Source organism: Ischnura elegans (assembly GCF_921293095.1).
Source record: "Ischnura elegans chromosome 13 unlocalized genomic scaffold, ioIscEleg1.1 SUPER_13_unloc_3, whole genome shotgun sequence".
Taxonomy (NCBI): domain Eukaryota; kingdom Metazoa; phylum Arthropoda; class Insecta; order Odonata; family Coenagrionidae; genus Ischnura; species Ischnura elegans.
In genome coordinates, this window is record NW_025791659.1 from 8,925,109 (window position 1) to 8,947,776 (window position 22,668).

A 22,668-nucleotide genomic window follows, 5' to 3' on the forward strand; every position below is an offset into this window, starting at 1 on the left:
AAATAATTTCGCTCTTCTGGTACACGTGAGTGAAGCATCAAAATGTAATAATGCAAGTGGCGATAGGCACTTAATAATAGTATTACATGTACTGAATACAGACACAATAACCTTCCGATTTGTCTCATAAACATATCACAAAGTCGCGTAATTCCACACAATGTGCACATAAAGAGATTTACATGCATAATATCGATACCTCCACTACACAAACGATAAACAATGGCCCTCCTAATCCAATTCGCTCACCTAGTACTACTAAGGCTACTCTAGATGTGCGGATTTGATTCAGTGGGCGTTTGTGCAGTGGAATTATCGATATGGTTGAGATGGCCTTCATTAAATCACGCTGATTCGTCATCAACAATTCTGGCGGTTGCCTTAGCAACCTCTCCAAACGAGAACATAAAAATCGTTAATAACCGCTACACTTCGGAGTAGTCTTTAGCGATACAGTGGTAACGATGAGTGAAAATTATGAAAAAAATAAGTGGAATTCGCCCAAAAATTATGTATATTTGTATCAACGGTCCGCGTAAGCTTCAACCAGTTAGTGAAGACAAAATCGTAGCTAAAAAAGTACGATTTATTATGTTTATGTAACAAATTGTATACTCAATTTTATTTCCAGCCCTGATGATTGTTTATAAATTAACCGAACCGTCCAAAAACATTTTAAAGAAAATAGCAATTCAATTTAAATATCTACAAGATTCATAGATTAAAATTTATTTTTGAAATTAAATTTAAATATTACGAATCCGTTCGCCCCGAGAATACCTGTTCGTCGACTTACACTTTCTCGTGGCGTGTTGCATACAAGTAAGGATGTAAGCAAAAGTTTCGTTCACTTCAAAGATATATCTAAAGAAAGACTATCTCCGTGAATCAAGTCATTCTGGTGATTCAATCACTTCGTTCTTTTGATTCCTTTTATACGAGGTTCGGTCAGTAATTCGTTCAGAAAAATCTGGAGTAACAAATTACATTCCGTCATTTTTTATAATTTTTAACGTAAACATTTTGATGTATGTTCTAAATGATAAAGAAAATCCTCAGTAACTTTGAGTATCAAAGTTGCCATGGAGGAAACAATAATGAGTTGTTTTTGATTTTGACAAGGAAGAAAGGAACACGGAAGTTCATCATTTTTGTGCGTCAAATATTTATTAACCTTTTACCAGGGACGTGAAATATTTGCCACACTATCAGTGACCGCAAGACAGTGGGACAGCTAAGGAACAAATCATACAGATACCTCAGTGATCTGTTTTTAAATAGAACAGACAAAAAGGCCAGATTGGCGCCCATGCGATGCCACTCCACGTGACGTCACATGGACCTAGTTTCTATACGAGTATATAGGAGTTTTACATCGTCTGAGATTACCAATGCATGCATGAGGCACAGAGCTCAGGGAAACATCTATTAATAATCACACATTAAAATTACCTAAGTTCGGAAAGTTTTCTTCGTTTGATAAGGTATTAATAATCCTTATTTAAGCCAAGCGCTACCTGCTAGCAGGGTACTCTGCTACCTGCTAGCATCCTGCGTCACAGCGGTGCACAATATCCTCGCCCTAAGGTCACCTCACTCGGTGGCAGCGGGAACCAGAACGACGTCACACGGAGTTTTCCCAGCTTTCATACTTAGCCGTCGCGTTTTCGCGCGCTTGAAAATTTTCACTTTTCATTTAACCACGAAAAATAGATATGGTCATTTAAAAATCTAAAAGCGTGAAATACGTACTCCAGGAGTAATAATCTTTCGATGTATGCAATAAAAAAATAATAGGAAACCACCCTATTGATGGCGTCCTCCTGTAGCCTATGTTGCCCACTGTAGTTTACAAGTTTATGTCTGGACTTCAGTGCATGCCATAATAATGAATAATACGTCATATTAAAGGACTTTTCCCTCTTTTTTCTGATTTATATTATTTTATTTTCAAACCACCGAATACAGCTCATATTGGCCATTTTACATCGGGATATTCAACAAATTCAACAATGAAACGTACACGAACAACCATGCCCTGGACCGGGGAAACCTACCCAGGCGGGACTCGAACCCACAACCTCTTGTTTGGCAGGCGAGGACTTTACCCCGCCGCCACCGAGGCCGGCATTATTATTGAATACAAATATTTTTGTTTTTTTGAAAAATTCAAAAGTCAAGACACGCGCGTGCAATAAGTGACTCCGCACACCAATAAAATTAGCCGTTTTGTCAACTTCATGAACTTTGTAACTCAACCTAGGGAAAACTACCACGTCTACAACATTCATCCTCCACAATGAGTTGCAAACATTAATGTAAATTCATAAAATGGCTCTTCCGTATTTTTAGAACGCATATTTTGTTGTAAAAAAACGAAAATGTTTAAATACTATCTAGTCCTACAGTTTACCCCGAAAGAAAAAATAAAATTGACAGAAACACTTCTTAAATTAATTGCAATTTTTTAATGATCCATAATCAATAAAAATATTGGTATTTTTTATGTCAATAACTTCTATTATGGTCATGTGGCCAAACGGGGCTTATCCGGGCCAGTGCCTGTTACCAGGAAGCAAACTCTCGCGCGCAAGATGTGGCAACGTTCCCTCCGACGCGGCATTCGTTCCCTCCGACGTATTTTTTAATGCTCACATATAATCTATACTACATAAAAATCATGTTTTTTTCGATCATCAAAGATTTGAAACAAATTAAGAAGTTTTCCTATCAATTTTATATTTTATTTCGGAGTAAACTTTAGGACAAGATAGTATTTAAACATTTTCGTTATTTTACAACAAAATATTGGTTCTAATAATACTCAAAAGCCATATTTATCAATCTAAATTAATGTTTGCAACTTATTCATAATGCTATTTTTAATACCCTTTCATTGCGACATGATGTTGCTAGACGCCCTTCGGTTCCCAGAATGATTTCCGCGCCGCTAAAAGTTAAACTCCAGATATGAAAGGACATCGGGTTGATGTGGTGGCTAGAGTATTGGCTTTTAACCCCGTGGGCTCGGGTTCAAATCCCGGCAGTGGCGGAGAATTTTCAGAGATTGCCCGATCTCTCCTTGAATGTTGTGTTGAGGACATTTCAAGCGCAACACTCCGTCCGTCGGATGGGACGTTAAGCCGTGGTCCCCTTGGCGCCTTTCGTTAAGAGCAGGCTAATGCCGACGCCGGGTTTCTCTCCACCCTTCCTTCCATACCATTCCCTCATGGCGCAAATGACCTCAGCAGCCGGTCGCCTCCTCCAAATACCATACCATACCAGATACAAAAGATGCAAAGTTAATCCTTTTAAGATATAAAATTTGCATAAATTGGTGATGCAAAATTTATATAATTTATAAATAAAAATGACACATGATGCTGAATGGGACATTTCACCACCATTTGTGTATTATTGTGTTGTTGATCGTCGTTTATTTATTTTTGACGTGTTGTTGCTAGGCGCGCCGCTTCCACGCCGTTAAAGGATGTTAATGATAGTGTTGATCGATTTTAGAAACAAAAATCAAACACATTGGTGATACGAAATTGATATCTTTTGGATGTAAACATGACACATGATACCGCTTGGGTCATTTCACCACCATTCGTGTATTTCTGTGTGTTGCTGACCGCCATTTGTTTACTTGTGTTTGTGATGTTGCTAGGCGCCTTCGGGTCCCCTGATTGGCCGCCTAGGCGTGAAGATTCGAATCCGTCCGGACATGCGATGCTGCAAGTCCGCGGATGAGGAGGAGGGGAGGCCGGGGGAAGTGGAGGAGGGCGGAGGGGGGGGAACAAATGACGAACGACGACCACAACAACAAACGAAACACAGCATGGAGACGGCGGAACAGCAGCAAGACGAGGAGGAAGAGGAGGAGAGCGACGGTGGAGAACCCAGGCGGAAGAAGAAGAAACTTAAGAGGAAGGTCAGTGGTATAAATCCCGAATCATGCGATAATTTTATCTGTCATTTCCGAGTGATCACTGTCGCGATCACTAGAGTGATCACTCGCAAACGATCGTCGCCGGCAATTGTTTTCTAAAAATTCGCTTTTGTATACGCGGTCGACCCATATTATCCTCATAATTCTTAAGGCCGTTTTACACGGGGCACGGAATAGGGACAGTTTCCATCATCAAATAAAACGAAAGGCATTGATAGCGATTCGTTACCCACCATTAGTGTATTCATAATATACAAATTATTTGGTTTCAGAAATACCGGTTTGAAAAAAAAATTTGAAAAAATTTGAAAAAGGCCAAATTGGCGCCAATGCGATTCCACTCCACGTGACGTCATAGGGCCCTAGCTTCTATACGAGTAGATAGGAGTCTTACATCGTCTGAGGTTACCAATGCATGCATGAGGCGCAGAGCTCAGGGTAACACGTCTTAATAATCCCCTATTAAAACTGGCTAAGGTCGGAAAGTTTTCCTCGTTTAATAAGGTAATAATAATCCTTATTTAGGCCAAGCGCTACCTGCCAGCAACCTGCGTCGTATCAGTGCTCAAAGCCTCGTCCCAAGGTCACCTCACACGGCGACACCCGGAGCCTGAAATACGTCACACGGGAATAACCCCGCATTCATACTTAGCCGTTGCGTTTTCGCGCGCTTGAAATTTTTCACTTTGCATTTAATCGCGAAAAATATATATCGTCATTTAAATATCTAAAAGCGTGAAATGCGTATTCCAGGAGTAATAATCTTTCAATTTAGGCAGTAAAAAAATAATAGGAAACTACACTATTCTCTACTGGGCTATTGTAGCCACAATCACTAAGCTACTACTTGCCAACTCAACAATCGTGCTTTATCATAATCACTGGTCAACAATCCTAGGATTGGTTTGACTGTAGCTCTCCCCTCAGTTCTCCTATCAGCTAATCTTTTCACTCCTACGTATTTCTTCTCTTTCACATCTCCCTTTACTTGTTCCATATATTTTGTTCGAGGTCTTCCTTTTCCATTCTTGCCTTCCACCTGTCCTTCGACGATTGTCTTCATCAGGCCATCATGTCTCAAGATGTGGCCTATAAGGTTGTTCCGTCTTCTTATTAAGGTTTTCATGAGGCTTCTCATCTCTCCTACCCTTCTTAGGACTTCCTCGTTACTAACTCGGTCGATCCATTTGATTTTCATCATTCTTCTGTAGCACCACATTTCGAAGGCCTCTATCCTTGCTTTCTCTACTGCTGTCATTGTCCATGCCTCACTTCCGTATAGGAACATACTCAAATGTAGGTTCTTATAAATTCCTTCCTTACATCCATATTTCCTTCTTTCTTTTGGTGGAATGCTCTTTTTCGTTGGGCTATTCTGCCCATAATTCATTTTTGGCTTCTACGGTCATTAGAGATCCTGCTTCCTAGATTACAGAATTCATCCACGTACACCGGTGTTTGCTTCGTTATTTTAATGTTAGTCTTGACTTCTTCTCTTCAGCTGCATACTAATATGTATCTTGGTTTTCTTTTGTTTGTTTTCAGTTGATATTGAGATCAGCTAATCTTTTCACTCCTACGTATTTCTTTTCTTTCACATCCTTCTTTACTTGTTCCATATATTTTGTTGGTTGTTCAATCTTCTCATTAATCCTAATGGTGCTATATATCCTTCTTCCTGGGGCACTGGTGAGAAATGGTGGTGGTGAATGGTATTTTCATAAAATATAGCAGCTAGGAAAAAAAGCAATACGAAGGTACGGCACACCCCCGATTATGATGAATCGATCGATGGCACGAATAATCGGAAAACACGGATAATCCAATGTTTAACTTTCATGTTTTTAATGTTCATAATTAAGCCTGAATCACACGGTAATTTTATCCGTCATTTCCGAGTGATCACTATCGCGATCACTTGAGTGATCACTCGCAAATGATCGTCGCCGGCAATTGTTTTTCCTATTCCTATCACTGTTTTTCATCACTCCGGTCAGGTCGCTTTTTCCGTCGCTGAAAACCGTCACTAAAAACCCATATCAGCCAATCGGAACGCATTCCCATATGAAGCGATTGCAGCGCAACGTTTGACAATCGTGGGAACTACTTAGATAAACAACACACTCCATATTTATTTTCGTTATGCTGATCCTATGGCAACGAGCTGTGATTTCGGAAATGATGCGAAAAGCGACGGCGGGAGTGACCGTGTGATTCAGAAAAATGATCACTCGAGCGATCGCTTTTCGCGACGGGAAAAGTGATTGCGATAGTGATCACTTTCGCGACGAAAAAAAATGATCGTGTGATTCAGGCTTACGATAAGTGTCCACTGGTGATCAAATATCGAGACTTTTTCTCATAACTTTATCAGCTGGAGACTTTTCTCGGACTCAGAGAGGTCTCCGAGACTCAAGTCTCTGGAATTTATCTCTACAGTGTGTCCAATGAAAGAAAATTACTGAAAATTTCGCCGATATTAGTGTTCAGTAGTTACCAGTCCCAGAAGAACGAAATAGTTTCGAAGTCTAAGACTTTGTCTCCTGATTATAGGCATGGTTACATCAGCAATGATAAAACGCCAGGAGAAATCGCGGCGGAGGCCAAGATTCAATTGCAGTGGTAAGTAACCATAGGTCCGGATGATCGTGTGATTGGCGGCACTGAGGTCTAATCCTGTAGGAGGCAAGCGACCTTTTACGAGTCGCCGCGGGAAACAGCAAAGATCAGAGCCCGTGTCGACGAGGAAACGATGCTTACTGACCTGGTCTGTAACAAGTAGGCGGCTTCCTGTGAGTTGGCAGCCGGTTTCCGCCACTAGCAGCTGCCGTTGGTGTTTTCCGCCTCGTAAGAGCAGGGCTTCGTGCAACGTCGAGCCTTCTTCCCAAATTTTTGGTGGTACCAACAGACTCGGACTGCTGAGGAGCTTGAACTGGAACGAGGTGCAGGGGATCTTGGGTGGTCGGCTGTATAGTAGCGGCCGCGGGACCGAGATCTCCGATGATTGCAGCGGGAGCTTAGTTGAAGAGCAGCAACTTGCTGTGATAAGTTCTGCAACTGTTTGGTTAGCGATGCAATTGGATCGTTGGTCGGCGTGCTAGTAGCGGCGCAGATGCCGGCGGGGGCGCTCGGAGAAGAGACCTCTATGACACGGTCCGCGAGCTTGGCGACTTCGTCCAGCGGTAGGTTCAGTTGGACTTGGAGAATTGCTTGGACGGCTGCTGGAAGACGCTGTAGCCATAGTGTACGAAGTAGATTATCCTGGATTTGGGTAGTATCTGCCAAATTTCGAAGATGACGTAGGAATTGTGAAGGAGTTCGCTCTCCTAGCTCTTCCTCGATGAGAAGTTGCCTAACCCGCTTTTCTTCTGACAGCGAGAGACGCCGGATAAGTTCTTCTTTCAGGCGAAGATACCGACCTTCACTGGGAGGATTAGTAAGAATGTCTTGAACCTCCGCTGCCCATCTGGCGTCAAGATGAGATGCTACATACCCGTATTGAGTAGCGTCTTGAGTGATGCCCGACAGAGCGAATTGAGCTTCCACTTGGGCAAACCAGACGATAGGATTGTCAGGCCAGAAGGGTGGAAGCTTCGGTGTCACGCGGTGAACGCCTAGCGTGCGCGTAGTCTGGTGTTCTTCGAGCTCTCCTGCGTTGGCGTGAGTCGCAAGTTGAGTTTTCTGCCGCAGCTCTTCGTTTTCTTGCTTGAGTGGAGTAAGCTGCCGTTGAAGCTCCTCCATTGCGTGTGCGGTGATTGACGTGAAAAAGTACCTTCAAAAAATTACGATGAGCCGATCACGTCGGGGTCACCAGTGTGGGAGAAGGTACTTCGAATTAAACTCTAGCGCCGGGTAACAAAGTAATTTATTACTGAGGCACTATACAAAGGAAACTGCTGAGTCAATGGCTTCGCGGCAACTGCCCGGGCTGCCTGGCATCGGCGTATTTATATGACCCTCGCCCGAACATTCTGGACGGACGATCTCGAAGTTTCCCCCGTCCTCTGGAAGCTTCGGGCGAGGATCGAGAAGACAGCCGAGCGCCGGTTGAATGGTGCCACAAATGCAAACGATAAGAAAAAAATATCACCGAATTCGACGAAAGACTATTTTTCATGTATTTATAGCACCAGTCCTGTATAATCAGTGTATGGAGTTAACCCCAAAACGATTTCACAAGGGGTGCCTACATATTCCACCATTCTTGAATGTTTTCTGCTTTAACTTAATTGCATATGAGTGGGATAAATTTATATTATTACTAGCTAGCCCGGCGAACATTGCTTTGCAATATAAATTATTTCTAGTGAACATTTTGGTAGTCTAATAAAAAATAACTGTCTTATTGTAAGTGAGTGGGAATGTGGTATATGACCGAAAAAGGAATGGTGCGCTGTGAACAATGACCACCTATGAAAATGACAAAACACCAAATATTCACGTTTTGAATTTATTGTATTAAGTGCGCAACTAAGTTCCCGCTGTTCTTTGAACGAAAATTACTTTATCGTGAAAACATTGTTATAAATGAATCATTCAGAGCATTGAATGAATAAGTTTCAAATTACACCTCTATCACAAATTATAACAATTCAACATAGAAGCACTACTAGTCTGTCAGTGAAATGGAGCATACGAGATTTTTAAAGAGTCCATCTTTAGCCGACACAAACAAACTGGATGGTTTACCTGAGCGAGGGTATGCCACGTGTAATTGTCCGTGTGAAAAACACGGTGTATCCAAATCTAAACCACAAACAGACTTCGTTTGGCCTGGAGACCTATTGATTGTCATTTCGAATGCCAATCCTATTGGAATATGAACCCGCCGTTTGTATTCAAATGGCAAATTAGTGGTGGAAATATATCTTCTACTTAGAACTTTCCATTCTAAACGGATCCGACAACTTTTTTCATCACTTTTTTAATGACTAATGGCGTGATATTTTACAGGCGTGGTGAGTTCAAATTACGAAGAGTATTAATTGGAGATCCAACATTCAGTTATAAACGGTGCGAAGGCATGCGTGGCAGATCCAATGAGTTCAAAAACTCTGCTGGATAAATTAAAGCTTCGCTGGTGTCGCAAACTGTATCGATAGAAGAGATGTCAAACTACATCAACAATACTGACGGTCGTCAAGGGGACGGTTAGCCAATAACACAAAAATTTCTGATTTTTTGGATGTTTTTCTCTAAATTCTCCGTAAATAACGTGGAAAACGAAAATCGATTGCAAAAATAAGAATTCTCATTTCTTTTTCTTTCCAATGGTATATTTTTCAACTTAATGTGACCATCATCACTAATTTAAATACGCAAAAGAAAAAAGGTCTGCAGTCATTGGTAGCGTTCAGGCGAGTGTTGCGGTGAGTCACCGGTGCCTCACCGGTAAGCGGTGCGCGCTACTATCGGCTGAACGGGAAAATCAGCAACCGGTACAAATTCTGGCTGACGTGACTTGTAGCAGACAGACATCCAAAAATGGGCCCCAACGATGTAGTGAGAGATTGGACTCTATTTATCGCTGTCGACGACGATTTCACGTCAAATAAGATTCAGCATGAAGTTTCTGTGAGTTTCTGGGCTATCTTCAATCTGATTGGTCATCCCATTGTAAATATAAACACAAGTTATGTTTTCACCAGAAGAAGTCATGGGCGCAGCCATATTGATTCTCAACATGTTACCAATTCGCACCGGAGATGAATCCCAGTGGAAAAAATGGCGTCTGATCTGCAACATGTTGACTCACCGGTGACTAACCGGTGAGCGTTCAGGAGATAATTTCCACCGGTGCCGCAACTGTTGAGTCGCCTGAACGCGACCATTAAAAACGAACTTTTGCATGTATTTCCTATGGAAATGACATTCCAGGGCCTCATGGGCCCTGGAGAAGGATGAAAAATAGTTTACAACATGTTTTCAGTCCTACTGAACATACACACCAAATTTCATAAGAATCTGTCGAGCCGTTTCGCTGGAGTTTGCATACTAAAAACGGTAACACGAGAATTTAATATATGAGTGGTTTGGAAGCCAAGGCAAGGGGTATAAAGGCCGTATCACACTAGCGACTACGACCGCCGCTGCGACCGCGATTTCGGCTGCGGCTGCGACTGCACCCCATCACACATTGCGGCCGACGCCACGATCGCGCATGCGCACGTATGAACGTTTCTGCTTGTGGCTTGTTTGTTTACGAAAGCCCAAAGAATGGATAGAGAGCAGCAATTGTTGAAATTGTTCCTAAAATATATTAAAACGTACTTCATTATTACTCACCTGTGTACTCGGGTCCAATATCTAATATGCCGGGCTTCCATCTTCACTTTAAAAATCCGAAATTATCTCAGCGGTATCTCACAACCTTCTTGAACGTCCCTCGCTACGGTAACCAAAACAAACACGTCTGCCGCAAGCGTGCGAGATTGAAATAGAGCTCTCTGATTGGCTGCGACTGCCTCGCTCTGATTGGTCGACGGGCCAAACGCAGCCGCAGTCGCGGTCGCAGCGGCGGTCGCAGTCGCTAATGTGATACGGCCTTAGTGATTTCTTTTTCTATGCAGTGTTAGGTACAGAAATTAGGTATAGAAAACAAACGAAATGGATTTGATATTTGATGAAGTGCATTTGATTTTCCTCTCGATGTCAGCGCAGAACGGAGTCCCGCTCGTAACCCTTGGCAACCAATTTTTGTGTATTTCTTCTAACAATTAAATTTACCTAACTCTGTTGATAAAATAATTACTTGTACCCCTTAGTTTCTCACGCCATCATAGTAGAGATTATATTATAAAGTTACTATACCTAATTTACTGTCTATTTATACAGTGTGTCCCAAAAAGAATGACCCGATTTTAAATAAGATTATTTATTAGGAATAAGGGCTTAACACCAACATATTGTGTACTAAATTACTCAAAAAAGACAAAAGTTTATAAAAAACCATCATAAATGTCCAATATGTCCTATATTGGCTGCGTGGACGACATCTAGCTGAATTAATACCAAACTGAGTGTAAGGTGTCTTCTGTCACTGAAGCTACAGCAGCTGATATTCATGTTTTTTGTTCATCAATGTCACGAGGTAAGGGAGGAACAATTAACACGCTGTTTAACATTCCGCAAAAGGAAAAAATCGCATGGTGTTATGTCAGGGGACCTAGGAGGCCAAGAGTGTAAAGCCTGTTCTCGCGGTCCTGTACGTCGTCTTCAGCGAGACTGGCCGCACCTTATTGTTAGACCTAATTGTTAGACCAATGGCCTAATGCCTCGTTCACATTACGATCGTCCGAGCCGTCGTCGGAACTATCGTGCATTCACATTACGATGGTTAAAACCTGTGCTGCGCTCTAGTGCTGACATCTAAAGTGAACAGGAAATTGACGGTTAGCAAAGCTGTTGAGGTATGCATGCACAAGATATTACTGTGTTCAACGTATATTTACCGAATAATTTTTCTTCCGCCCATATTCTTCCTTCCTAGGACAAATCGTAGGGTTCTTGGACAAATCCATGAAAAAAATAGAGCTTCACGAGCTTTTCGTCTTTCTCTTGTCGCTTCCGTTTCCGGTCTCCCAGCGCCTAACCATCGTAAAGTGGCAACGTTCGGAACTACGTCAACTATAGTCAGGACTTGCATTCACACGGCTAGTTCGGTCAACTATCGTTAGGACGACGGCTCGGACGATTGTAATGTGAACGGGGCATAAGGGTTGCACGCTCCACATCAGCGCTCGTAGTGACATTCAGCGGATTTTTCTAAATCTCTAAACAATGCCGATCACATATGGCGCTGTTTCGCTTGCCTAGTGACATTTGTTTCAATATTATTATTACAAGTTAAAATCGGGTCACTCTTTTTGGGACACACTGTATTATTATTACAAAGGGCACTCGTTTGCACCAATTCAACTCGGCACTTATAATCGTTTAACGTGTTTCCCTTCGCAGAAAACTCCTCGCATCAAGGATTGGGACGACACTAGCATACGTCTTCTCATCTCGGAGTACGGGGATCGATTCGCGAAAGTGGGAGAGGACACGGAGCGGTCCACGGAAGAGAACAGGAAAGTTTGGAAGGAGATCACGAGGAAACTAAAGAAATCCGGGTGAGTGGCGATTCTTTATTTTTTTAAATAGCATCCGTCTATTTATTTTAAAATTAAAAAAAGTTAGCGCGGAGCGCTTCTTCCTTCTTTATTTTTAAAAAATTACAAAAAAGCATTTATTATATTCATTCAAAAAAAACAAGTGTGAAGGATAATATATCACAATCAGTGATTAGCGATTCTTTATTTTTTTAAATAGCATCCGTCTATTTATTTTAAAATTAAAACAAGTTAGCGGGTAGAGCATCTTCCTTCTTTATTTAAAAAAATAACAAAAAAGCATTTATTATATTCATTCAAAAAATCTATTGTGAAGGATAATATATCACAATCAGTGATTATCGATTCTTTAATTTAAAAAATAGCATCCGTCTATTTCTTTTAAAATTAAAACAAGTTAGCGGGTAGCGCTTCTTACTTCTTTATTTAAAAAAATAACAAAAAAGAATTTATTCTATTCATTCTTAAAAAACAAGTGCGAAGGATTATATATCACAATCAGTGATTAGCGATTCTTTATTTTTTTTAATAGCATCCGTCCATTTATTTTAAAATTAAAACAAGTTAGCGGGTAGCGCTTCTTCCTTCTATATTTAAAAAAATTACAAAAAAGCAGTTATTTTATGCATTCAAAAAAAAACAATTGTGAAGGATTATATATCACAATCAGTGATTAGCGATTCTTTATTTTTTTTAAATAGCATCCGTCCATATATTTTAAAATTAAAAAAGTTAGCAGCTAGTGCTACTTACTTCTTCATTTTTTAAAAATAACAAAAAAGCATTTATTCTATTCATTCAAAAAAAGAAGTGCGAAGGATTATATATATCACAATCAACGATTAGCGATTCTTTATTTTTTTAATAGCATCTGTCTATTTATTTTATAATTAAAACAAGTGCGCGGTTAGCGCTTCTTCCTTCTTTATTTTAAAAAAATAACAAAAAAGCATTTCTTATATTCGTTCAAAAGAAGCAAATGTGAAGGATTATATATCACAATCTGTGATTAGCGATTCTTTATTTTTTTTAAATAGCATCCGTTTATATATTTTAAAATTAATAAAAGTTAGCGGGTAGCGCTTCTCTTTTCTTTATTAAAAAAAAACAAAAAAGCTTCCATTCTATTCATTTCAAAAACAAAACAATTGAGCGCAGTGTGGCAGGAATGGGGGTGCTTGGGTAGGATTAGCCACGCCCACTTTGACTAAAACATTGATAATAATCCCATAAAAGTCAATGCTAACTATTTGGGATGAAATATTCGGTCACGATCGTTGTTACGTTAATATAAAGTATCGCAAACGAACACAAGAATTCTGAGGGTTCAAGGCGAACCCTCAGAATTCTTAAGAGGACGCACGTTCTTAATTCTTAATTAATTATAAATGAAGGAAAAACATCAACTATGCACATATCCTCAATACACAATAAGAGGAAAGAAGTTAAGATTAAACTGCACTCCCACCATTGTATTCACAACAATAACCTAGACCTTGACAATATCTGCACTTGTCCAATGCTTATACAAAAATATACTTACCTTGGTGACATAATTGATAATCATTTTAAATTTCCCTCCACATTGAAAAAATTTATTACAAAAATACGAATTGTAGCTTATCAAATATTTAAGTTAAAAGACATAGTACCTGTTAGCATATAATTAATGATTTATTTTGCAACGGTGGAGAGTATATTAAGATATGGGATCACTGTCTGGGGAATGGCGTCAAATACTCTGTTAAACACAATTGTAAAGAACCAAAAGAGAATATTGAAGTTAATTGATACAGATGGTTTGAACTAATTTTGTAATTCCGACCTAAAATCACTGTGTACTAAATATAATATATTAACTGTGAATAAAAAGCTGAATTGGCTCATTATTACAGAGAAATATTTCAAAAATGAGCGCAAAATTTAATGTAATAATACTCATTCTATGGACAAACGCAACAGGAATCATGAGGGTTAAATGCGAACCCTCTTAAGGGTACAACGCACCGGGGCCAGGAACCAAGCCCGAGGCTCATACGCCAGGACACCCGGGGAGGGGCTGGATGGGAAGGAAAAAGGAAAGAGGCGCCGTCGCGATCGGAGCCCGCCGACGCCTCCGGGAAAAGGATAGGAATGGAAGGGAGGGAAATAGGGATAAAACACCCCAGCGCTATAGAAGCGAAGGGGGCCCCTACCTAGCGAAACCAAGCATACGCAATTATTCTTCTACCAATTCTAGTAGATTTCCCTATGAGGAAGAAAAATCTATCGATCGAATCGGTAGATCGCAAACGAACACAGTAAACCTTTTTTTCTATCATAATGGGAAGACTTCGTGAAAATATGCCTCGAATACCGTTTCCAAAGGAAAAATTATCGTCAATCACCACGGTTCCGCTGTCCAACTAGCTTAGCCGAAAATAACATTTTACAAGTGTAAAATATCAATTCCCCTGCAATTCTACTGGTAATTAATAAGATTGCAGCCGATGGAAATCTTAGGATAGCTGACCGATCGCGATATTAGTATGAAAGTATGTTCACGACGATATATTTATCACCGCGACATGACTATATGGACAGTTTAATATACACAGAAGCATGACGAACGATCCGAAAAAATCCAGTTAAACGACAATCTTGAAGTAATTGTTGCATTTTCGTTTTATAATTCAGAGGCGATATAAGGAATTATATATTGTATAGGCGATATAAGGAAGGATATAAGGAATTACATGATTATATACGTACACTGTTTGAGACTAAGTCCGAAAATTGTCAATCCAAGATGGCGGAATTCTGACCACGCTTAAAACTGGAATGCAGTGCCTCCATTGTCTTTACAACCTCCTGGCAAATCCAAATGCCAATCAATAAAAAGTAAAGTAAACGCCAGAAAGTATGTATGTACCCCTAAATTATGGTTTTGGGTTATTTCACGTTAACTGAATCGATTTTATGGGTTCCCTATGCTATCCATCTCAGATTTTGATCATTATTTCCCAGAGAAATACTTGTGTAGGATTTTGTGGTGTGTTGGAGGCTCATCAGAGACGTTCACGACGTTCATATCTTCACGACGATATATTATCGCCACAATAAGACAATAATAAATCCGGGTGAGTAGCGATTCTTTATTTTTTTTTAATAACATCCGTCTATTTATTTCAACACGTTGCGTACGGATGGCGATAAATTCTAGTCATTCTTTTCCCCCGAACGTTCCGGACGGATGACGAAGATTCTCGTTATTTAGACATGTCAACCTAAACAATTTTAAAGCGTACAACACGTATTCCTCAGTACATTTTCAGTTGTTGTTCGTTATTCATAATGAATTGATGCGTCATAATGTTTGATCGGGTAAAGTTATATTCTAAACATTAGCTTTTTAACCATGTTTAAACCAAAGGCATTACGCCCTAATAGGCACATATTTCCCAAAATAGGCGTTCCTAGGAATTTCAATACCCTGGTACGCAACGTGTTAAAATTAAAACAAGTTAGCGAGTAGCGCTTCTTTCTTCTTTATTTAAAAAAACAAAAAAGCATCTAGTCTATTCATTTCGAAAACAATACAAGTGTGAAGGATTATCAATTTACCTAAGTTTGTTTTTACTCGGAAGGAGTTATATTCAAAAATTGAGTTTTTACTTAAGATACGTTAGTTTTCTTTATAAGCCACGTTTATGTATTTTCAAATTTAATAGAAAAATCGTATTTATTTCCATTATTCACTTTTTCAATTACTTTTTCCACCAATATAACTTGTGTTCCTTGTACAATAGGTAGTGTTTCTAGGCACATTAACCTGACCTACCTACGAACAATTTTAAACACTTTAAGAAGTTTGAATTAGATCCATTAACCCTTTATGACCCAATGTTGCCTCTAAGCAACATCAAGAATTTTCGTCTGAAGACTTTCACAGCTTCTTTTACCTATGTTGGTGGTGGTTCCCCTTCAATCTATGGGAGTGTGTGAGGTTCCCTGCTGCTGCGGCAGAAGCTACGTGGGACAGAGCAAGCGTTCTATCTCCCAAAGGCTTAAAGAGCACGAAAGAGCGTTGAAACTACATCAGTGGGACGCTTCAGCTGTCGCTGAACATTTTGCCTCCAGCCCTGGGCATAGAATAATGTTTGACGCTACACGGGTATTGGCGAAGACGGAAGAATATCATCCGCGTCTTATACGTGAATCCATCGAAATAGCGAAAAGGCCTAATAACTTTAATAGGGAGGATGGGTATAACCTCAGCCCCATATGGAGAGGGTTCCTGGCCCAATATAATGACCAACGGCTATCGCTTAAAATTCAAAATCGGGTCAACAATGGGTAACGGAAAACATATATAAGCTGGGGACGAGAATAACCACAGCAGCAAAGCGAAAGGCTAAAAGTGCGTCTGCAGCCATTTTTCCCCTCTTAAAAAGTCCCCACCTGGGATTACACACGAAGAAAATCCTTTACACGGCCATGATTCGGCCAATTCTCACATATGGCTATCCAGCGTGGGGATCCATAGCCAAAACACACTCACACAAACTTACAGTCATACAGAACAAAACATTAAGAACAATCACGGGAGCTCCCTGGTTCGTTCGAAACACTTACATACACGAAAACCTAAAAATCAAAACAATGACACAATGCCTCAATGATATGGCAACATCATTCAAACAGTCACTCAACAAAACACAAAACAATCTACTCACTCCTCTATGGAACTACACAGACAATCCACATTTCAAATACCCACGATCCAGATCAGCACTTACACGCCCGATACCATAGACACATAATAATAGCCATTTAACTCAAAAACGCCATTTTCAAAAAAACCACACCACAACATCGATTACCAGCAAAGGCTGAATATCGCAAGAATAACTGCAATGCAGTTACCCGAGATAGCGTAGCGTAGCGTAATTCCTTCCATTCTCTTGATAACGCTCCCAGTAGGAGTAGTGAAACGTTGGGTGAAAATGTTATCTACCCAGCAATACCTAAGAACCACCACCAACATCAAGAATGTTTAAACTTTCAGCTCTATTTAAGATATATCTAAACTACCTATTATTTAATAATATAAATTTTAATGACGAAATATTACACTGCCACGATAATTATCATTGAGTGTAAAAATGCTCAATTTTTCAAATTGACAAATCTTCAAATTAGATTTCTCCCAGAATCAGCTCTGGGTTATAAACGCTATAATAGTAAAGGTACTAGTCTAAAACTTAAAACTTATGTTAAGTAAGCCAGAAAATCAGTGATTTCGTAAGTATGGGAGAGTGTTATACCCCAGAGCACTTTTTCAACTCTTTTTTTCTAATACTTTTCATAAGATTCAGTCTATTGGTAAAAAATCTATCCATCAGGGTTACTTAACATAAGTTTTAGACTCGTACCTTTACTATAAATGCATTTAATCAAAACTTCTTCAAGTATTTAAAATTGTTCATAGGTACATCAGGTTCAAGGAACAAAAGTTAGATTGGGAGTAACAGTTATTAAAGAGCGAAAAATGGGAATCAATATGATTTTTTCATTAAATGTGAAAATACATCAACGCGTCTTATAAAGAAAATTAACGTATCTTCAGTAAAAACTCAATTTTAAAATATAACTCCTTTCAAGTAAAAATAAACTTAGGTCTAACTCTCCTACATTAAGAGCATTATTTAAAGTCCAATTATATAATGAATTTCACACAAAAAAGCAAATTATAGAATATTAGACCATGAATTACGGCTGACTACAAAAATCACAAGCACAGTAACATATTTCTAGGTACATCATGGGTTTGTTTTCCTTGGTACGAGAGGTAGCCATTTTTAATGTCGCCTGAATTTACTGTTTAATATTACGTCTTAAATACCAAATACGTAACTAATACGAATCACCATTATATGTCGATTTCGCCTATGCTACGATAGCCACTGTTCGGGTGATCAATTTTGGTAAAACACTTCGATATTCAACTAAATATATTTACTATTCAGCGTCAAAAACTATAAAATAGCGTCTTCTCAGTAAACATAATCCAAATTAACACAAATTGACCTATGGCCTACACTATAGTGCTTCTTAAACGTAATAGCTTACTTTAAAGCCCCTATATCGCAGCAGTTGACGATAGTTTCAAGGTTTCCTAGATACACTATGCCCAAGGTAACCCACACACCACCCTCCTATGTTGAAAAAAATTAATAAGACACAATTACGTTTACATTGTCTAATTTACAATGAATTAAAATCGAAAATTGATATATATTATCAAAGTTGAATCTTATAGTGTAGTTCTTTAAATTGAAATGCAATTTTTGCCGACGTTTCGATTGATTTTTGAAGCACCTTCAGGGCTTAGAATAAAAATGAGCAAATATATTTCATTTTGATACTAAAACAATAGCCATACTTTCGATTTTGAAAATAACAAAATTTCATATAGTGAAAATAATTCTATAAAAAGATCATTTAAGGAAATGGTAAACAAACTTTAAAACCAAAATTAGTTTTCATAAAATATCGGACGTAGACAATTTAAACAAAATGTATTATTTTTTGATTTATTGAAATTAATAGGTAACCATGTATCGTATTACCTTAGTTACCATCAACAAACATTTCAATGGGGTCAAGATTCAAGCCTATTATCATTTGTTAATTTATGCCTGATTTTTTTCTTTCATTATTTTATTACTGTGATAAGAAAAATTGATTTAACCCTTTAGTATGTCAGTGTATCAAAATTGTATGCTCATTTTCAGTTTAAGCCCTGATAGTGATTTCAAAAATTAGTCTTAAAAATCACATCATTTCAGCACTCAAATTAATGTAGCGTTCCAAATAAATGCATAAAAGACAATTAACTTCTTCAAGTTACTGATTTCACCACGGATGAAATACGTTATGAAGAGAACTGTCAAAAAAAGATTTAAATTTTCAATAATATATAATGGAATATCAGATCTTAACCTATATTTATACAGATATATCTATAGCACTCACTCCATCTCGATAAAAAAAGCCATTGCCCTCGAAAGCTCCAAATATATTTTCTTTTGTGAGGGTTCTTTTAAAGGGTTTTTGCGTCAGTACTTGCGACATACTGTTTTTATTACAATGTGTCAAACTCATCATGAAAATACATACGTGTGTCACTTTTTTCAGATATTCCTTTTCCGTGAAGAATGCGAGGAAGAAATGGGATTTGCTCGAAGAAGCTTACGTCAACATGGCCAGTCGGAACATTCACCCAGGACTCAAAAGAATCACCTGCCCATATGGAAGGTTTGCTCATATGTCATTATTATATCATTCTTAAGTCAATTCTAAGTCAACTCCTTCAGGCAATACCTTCTGGGAGTCTCTCTCTCTCTCTGTTCTATTCAGAATTTTAAGAACTATTCTATTGTTATGAAAACATTATTCAATAATATTTCCACCATTTCATCATTGTTTGTCAATCAATCCTCTATATTACTTCTACAGTATAGATACATTTTTCTCAGTTGGCTAATACGAAACCAAACTCTACAAATGAGGTACCAAAATGCACAGAATTTATCAGAGAACATGCGACGGCATATCTTACTTCCTAAATATTCCTATTGTTTCCTCAAATTGGTTTTTAAATAATTTTAAAAAAACAAAAACCGGTAAATATTCCAGAATTTAACGGCGCACAAACTGATAGATTTGTTCATTTGCAACAATATCTCGCCTTCTTTAAATGACTTTTATCAAAATGCGGCTGATTCCACATTCAAGTCTCCTTTTGATACGTAAGTATGAGTCATCATGTGCGTTTAACAGAGGATAGTGTAATTACTTCCAATGTTGTGTTTAAAGAGGTCCTCTGACCTCAATTTGTACATGAACATTCTAATTAAATTTGTACATAAGACCCTGCCTTTTTTTTCTAAATTTTAAAATTAGAAACGCGCCTATCCCTCTGTGGACCAAAAGAGCGGGGGAAGCCCTCATGGGAGCGGGCGCATCACGCTCGTATTATACAATCCATAAATCAATGCTAAGTCAATTCCCGTTGAGAATTTCTTCCGGGTGTCTTTCTTTGTTCCATTCCGATTTCTAAGAACTCTTCTACTGCTCCAAAGCGTTATTCAATAATTTCTCCACCTTTTCGTCACTTTTTGTCATTATTATATCATCACTATATCAACTCTAAGTCAAAACCCGCAGAGAAGTCCTTCTGAGTGTCTCTCTTTGTTCTATCCAGATTTTTAAGAACTGCTTTATTGTTATAAAAGCATTGTTCAATAATATTTCTAACATTTCATCATTGTTTGTCATTATTACATCATCCCTGTGTGAATTTAGAGTCAATTCAAGCAGAGAAGACCTTCTGGGGGGTCTCTCTTTGTTCTATCCAGATTTTTAAGAACTGTTTTATTGTTATATAAGCATCGTTCAATAATATTTCTAACATTTCATCATTGTTTGTCATTATTACATCATCCCTGTGTGAATTTAGAGTCAATTCAAGCAGAGAAGACCTTCTGGGGGGTCTCTCTTTGTTCTATCCAGATTTTTAAGAACTGTTTTAGTGTTATAAAAGCATTTTTCAATAATATTTCTAACATTTCATCATTTTTTTGTCATTATTTTATCATCCCTAAGTGAATTTAGAGTCAATTCAAGCAGAGAAGACTTTCTGAGGGGTCTCTCTTTGTTCTATCCAGGTTTTTAAGAACTGTTTTATTGTTATATAAGCATCGTTCAATAATATTTCTAACATTTCATCATTGTTTGTCATTATTACATCATCCCTGTGTGAATTTAGAGTCAATTCAAGCAGAGAAGACCTTCTGGGGGGTCTCTCTTTGTTCTATCCAGATTTTTAAGAACTGTTTTAGTGTTATAAAAGCATTTTTCAATAATATTTCTAACATTTCATCATTTTTTTGTCATTATTTTATCATCCCTGTGTGAATTTAGAGTCAATTCAAGCAGAGAAGACCTTCTGGGGGGTCTCTCTTTGTTCTATCCAGATTTTTAAGAACTGTTTTAGTGTTATAAAAGCATTTTTCAATAATATTTCTAACATTTCATCATTTTTTGTCATTATTATATCACCCATAAGTCAATTCCAAGTCAGCTACGTGAATACCACTTCTGGTATTACTACGTGAACTACGGCCAATACGTGAATACCACTACGTGAATGCCAAGTCAACTACGTGAATACCACTTCTTCTTCATTTTTTGTTCTATTGAGGTTTTTAAGAACTGTTTTATTGTTATAAAAGCATTATACCGCACTATTCTCACCAGTATTTCTCAATGTTGCAAACATTTTTGCATGGACTGGAATTGGAGTAGACTAATCCTTCTCAAGACTTATTTTATAAAAAGATGATAAATAAAAATAAATACATACATGGCCGAGTATCAAAATTGATTTCAGAGTGGAAATATATCCAATGACGCATTTTAAATTATAGATTTAAAACTTCAAAAACCAAACTAAGAAAGCTTACGTGTCATACATCACATGCATTTGTTTAATGTGTTATTTGCTACGATACAATATTATATTTGTGTGTCACGTAAATATTTATTTTTACATCACAAAATGTTGCTTAAATCACAAAATTCAAAACGTCATTTTCATTTTCTTCGTGGGTTTAAGGAATATTTCCTTCAAATTGAGTCCTTTTACACTTATTCTTTCTTATGTTCTGTCGTCAGGGAATTGACGGCCATTTTGAATCCTGGGGGCATGAAGAATTACATACAGATCGAAGAGGAGTTGCAAAAGGAAATGGAGAAAGCAAGCGAAGAGTAAGTACGCATTCAAATCTCATTTCGTTACTCAAAAATAACATTTATAATTGCGCAGTGGTGCATCAATTTCAAGTGAAATTGCTTATATATAAGAACATTTTATTCCCAACACCAGACAGACATCCTCTCTTATGTCTAATATGCATAGATAATTATATGAGATGTATGCATGAGATTATTGGTGTATGTTAAAATAGTTCTTGGAGTGTAGGTCAATGTACAGACTGGTCCCAAGGGTCGTGTGTCAATTTTGACCTGTAATTTTAGTAACTTTCCATCGAGCAATATTCATGAAAATTGGCACACTTATGGGGAAAGGTCCTAAGTTTTGTTGAGTGTAAGCAAAAGTTTACAATGTTGACCTTTTGACCTCAAAATGTGGGTCCAAACCAAAAATTTGAATTTGCCTTATAGGGGTTTCTATGTTAAAAAAATCGGAGGCCTGTCGGAAAATAATGCGATGAAATGGAAAATTTTCAGAAGGAAGGGGGGTTAGGCGCGTTGCGTATTTTCGCAATGACCTTTGACCCCCATTATGACTTTCGGAGGTGAAAATAATCTGTTATAGGGCTCTATGAACTGAAAAACCGACTTTGGCACCCTTAAAAACCTATGATTCGACACGTTGGTTGTTATGATGGCCTGACGTTAACTTCTATGACCTTTGACCCCATTGTGACCCTCGGATGTCAAAAAATCAACAATACGGATCTATGAACTGCCTAACCGACTTTGGCACCCTTCAAAACCTATGGTTTGACCCCTTGGTTTTTATGATTGCCCGAC

General features: G+C 38.3%; 2 protein-coding genes across 2 annotated transcripts; one reads left to right on the plus strand and one right to left on the minus strand.

Moving 5' to 3' along the window:
• Positions 1-6,769: 6,769 nt before the first annotated feature.
• On the minus strand, positions 6,770-7,693 carry LOC124172989. Its single transcript, XM_046552521.1, has one exon. The coding sequence runs from the start codon at positions 7,691-7,693 to the stop codon at positions 6,770-6,772; it is 924 nt and encodes a 307-aa protein (XP_046408477.1).
• Positions 7,694-9,436: 1,743 nt separating this feature from the next.
• On the plus strand, positions 9,437-21,883 carry LOC124172990 (trihelix transcription factor GT-2-like). Its single transcript, XM_046552522.1, has 4 exons — positions 9,437-9,526; positions 11,909-12,066; positions 19,246-19,365; positions 21,787-21,883. Exons 1-4 carry the CDS (start codon positions 9,437-9,439, stop codon positions 21,881-21,883), a joined length of 465 nt encoding a protein of 154 aa, XP_046408478.1.
• Positions 21,884-22,668: the final 785 nt, after the last annotated feature.

Excerpts from the sequence above, each read along its gene's own strand:
- LOC124172989 (XM_046552521.1), bottom strand. The coding sequence starts at position 7,693 with ATGGAGGAGCTTCAACGGCAGCTTACTCCACTCAAGCAAGAAAACGAA.
- LOC124172990 (XM_046552522.1), top strand. The coding sequence starts at position 9,437 with ATGGGCCCCAACGATGTAGTGAGAGATTGGACTCTATTTATCGCTGTC. Across the intron at positions 9,527-11,908 it reads AGATTCAGCATGAAGTTTCT|AAAACTCCTCGCATCAAGGA; the intron begins GTGAGTTTCTGG and ends TTCCCTTCGCAG. Across the intron at positions 12,067-19,245 it reads AGGAAACTAAAGAAATCCGG|ATATTCCTTTTCCGTGAAGA; the intron begins GTGAGTGGCGAT and ends CACTTTTTTCAG.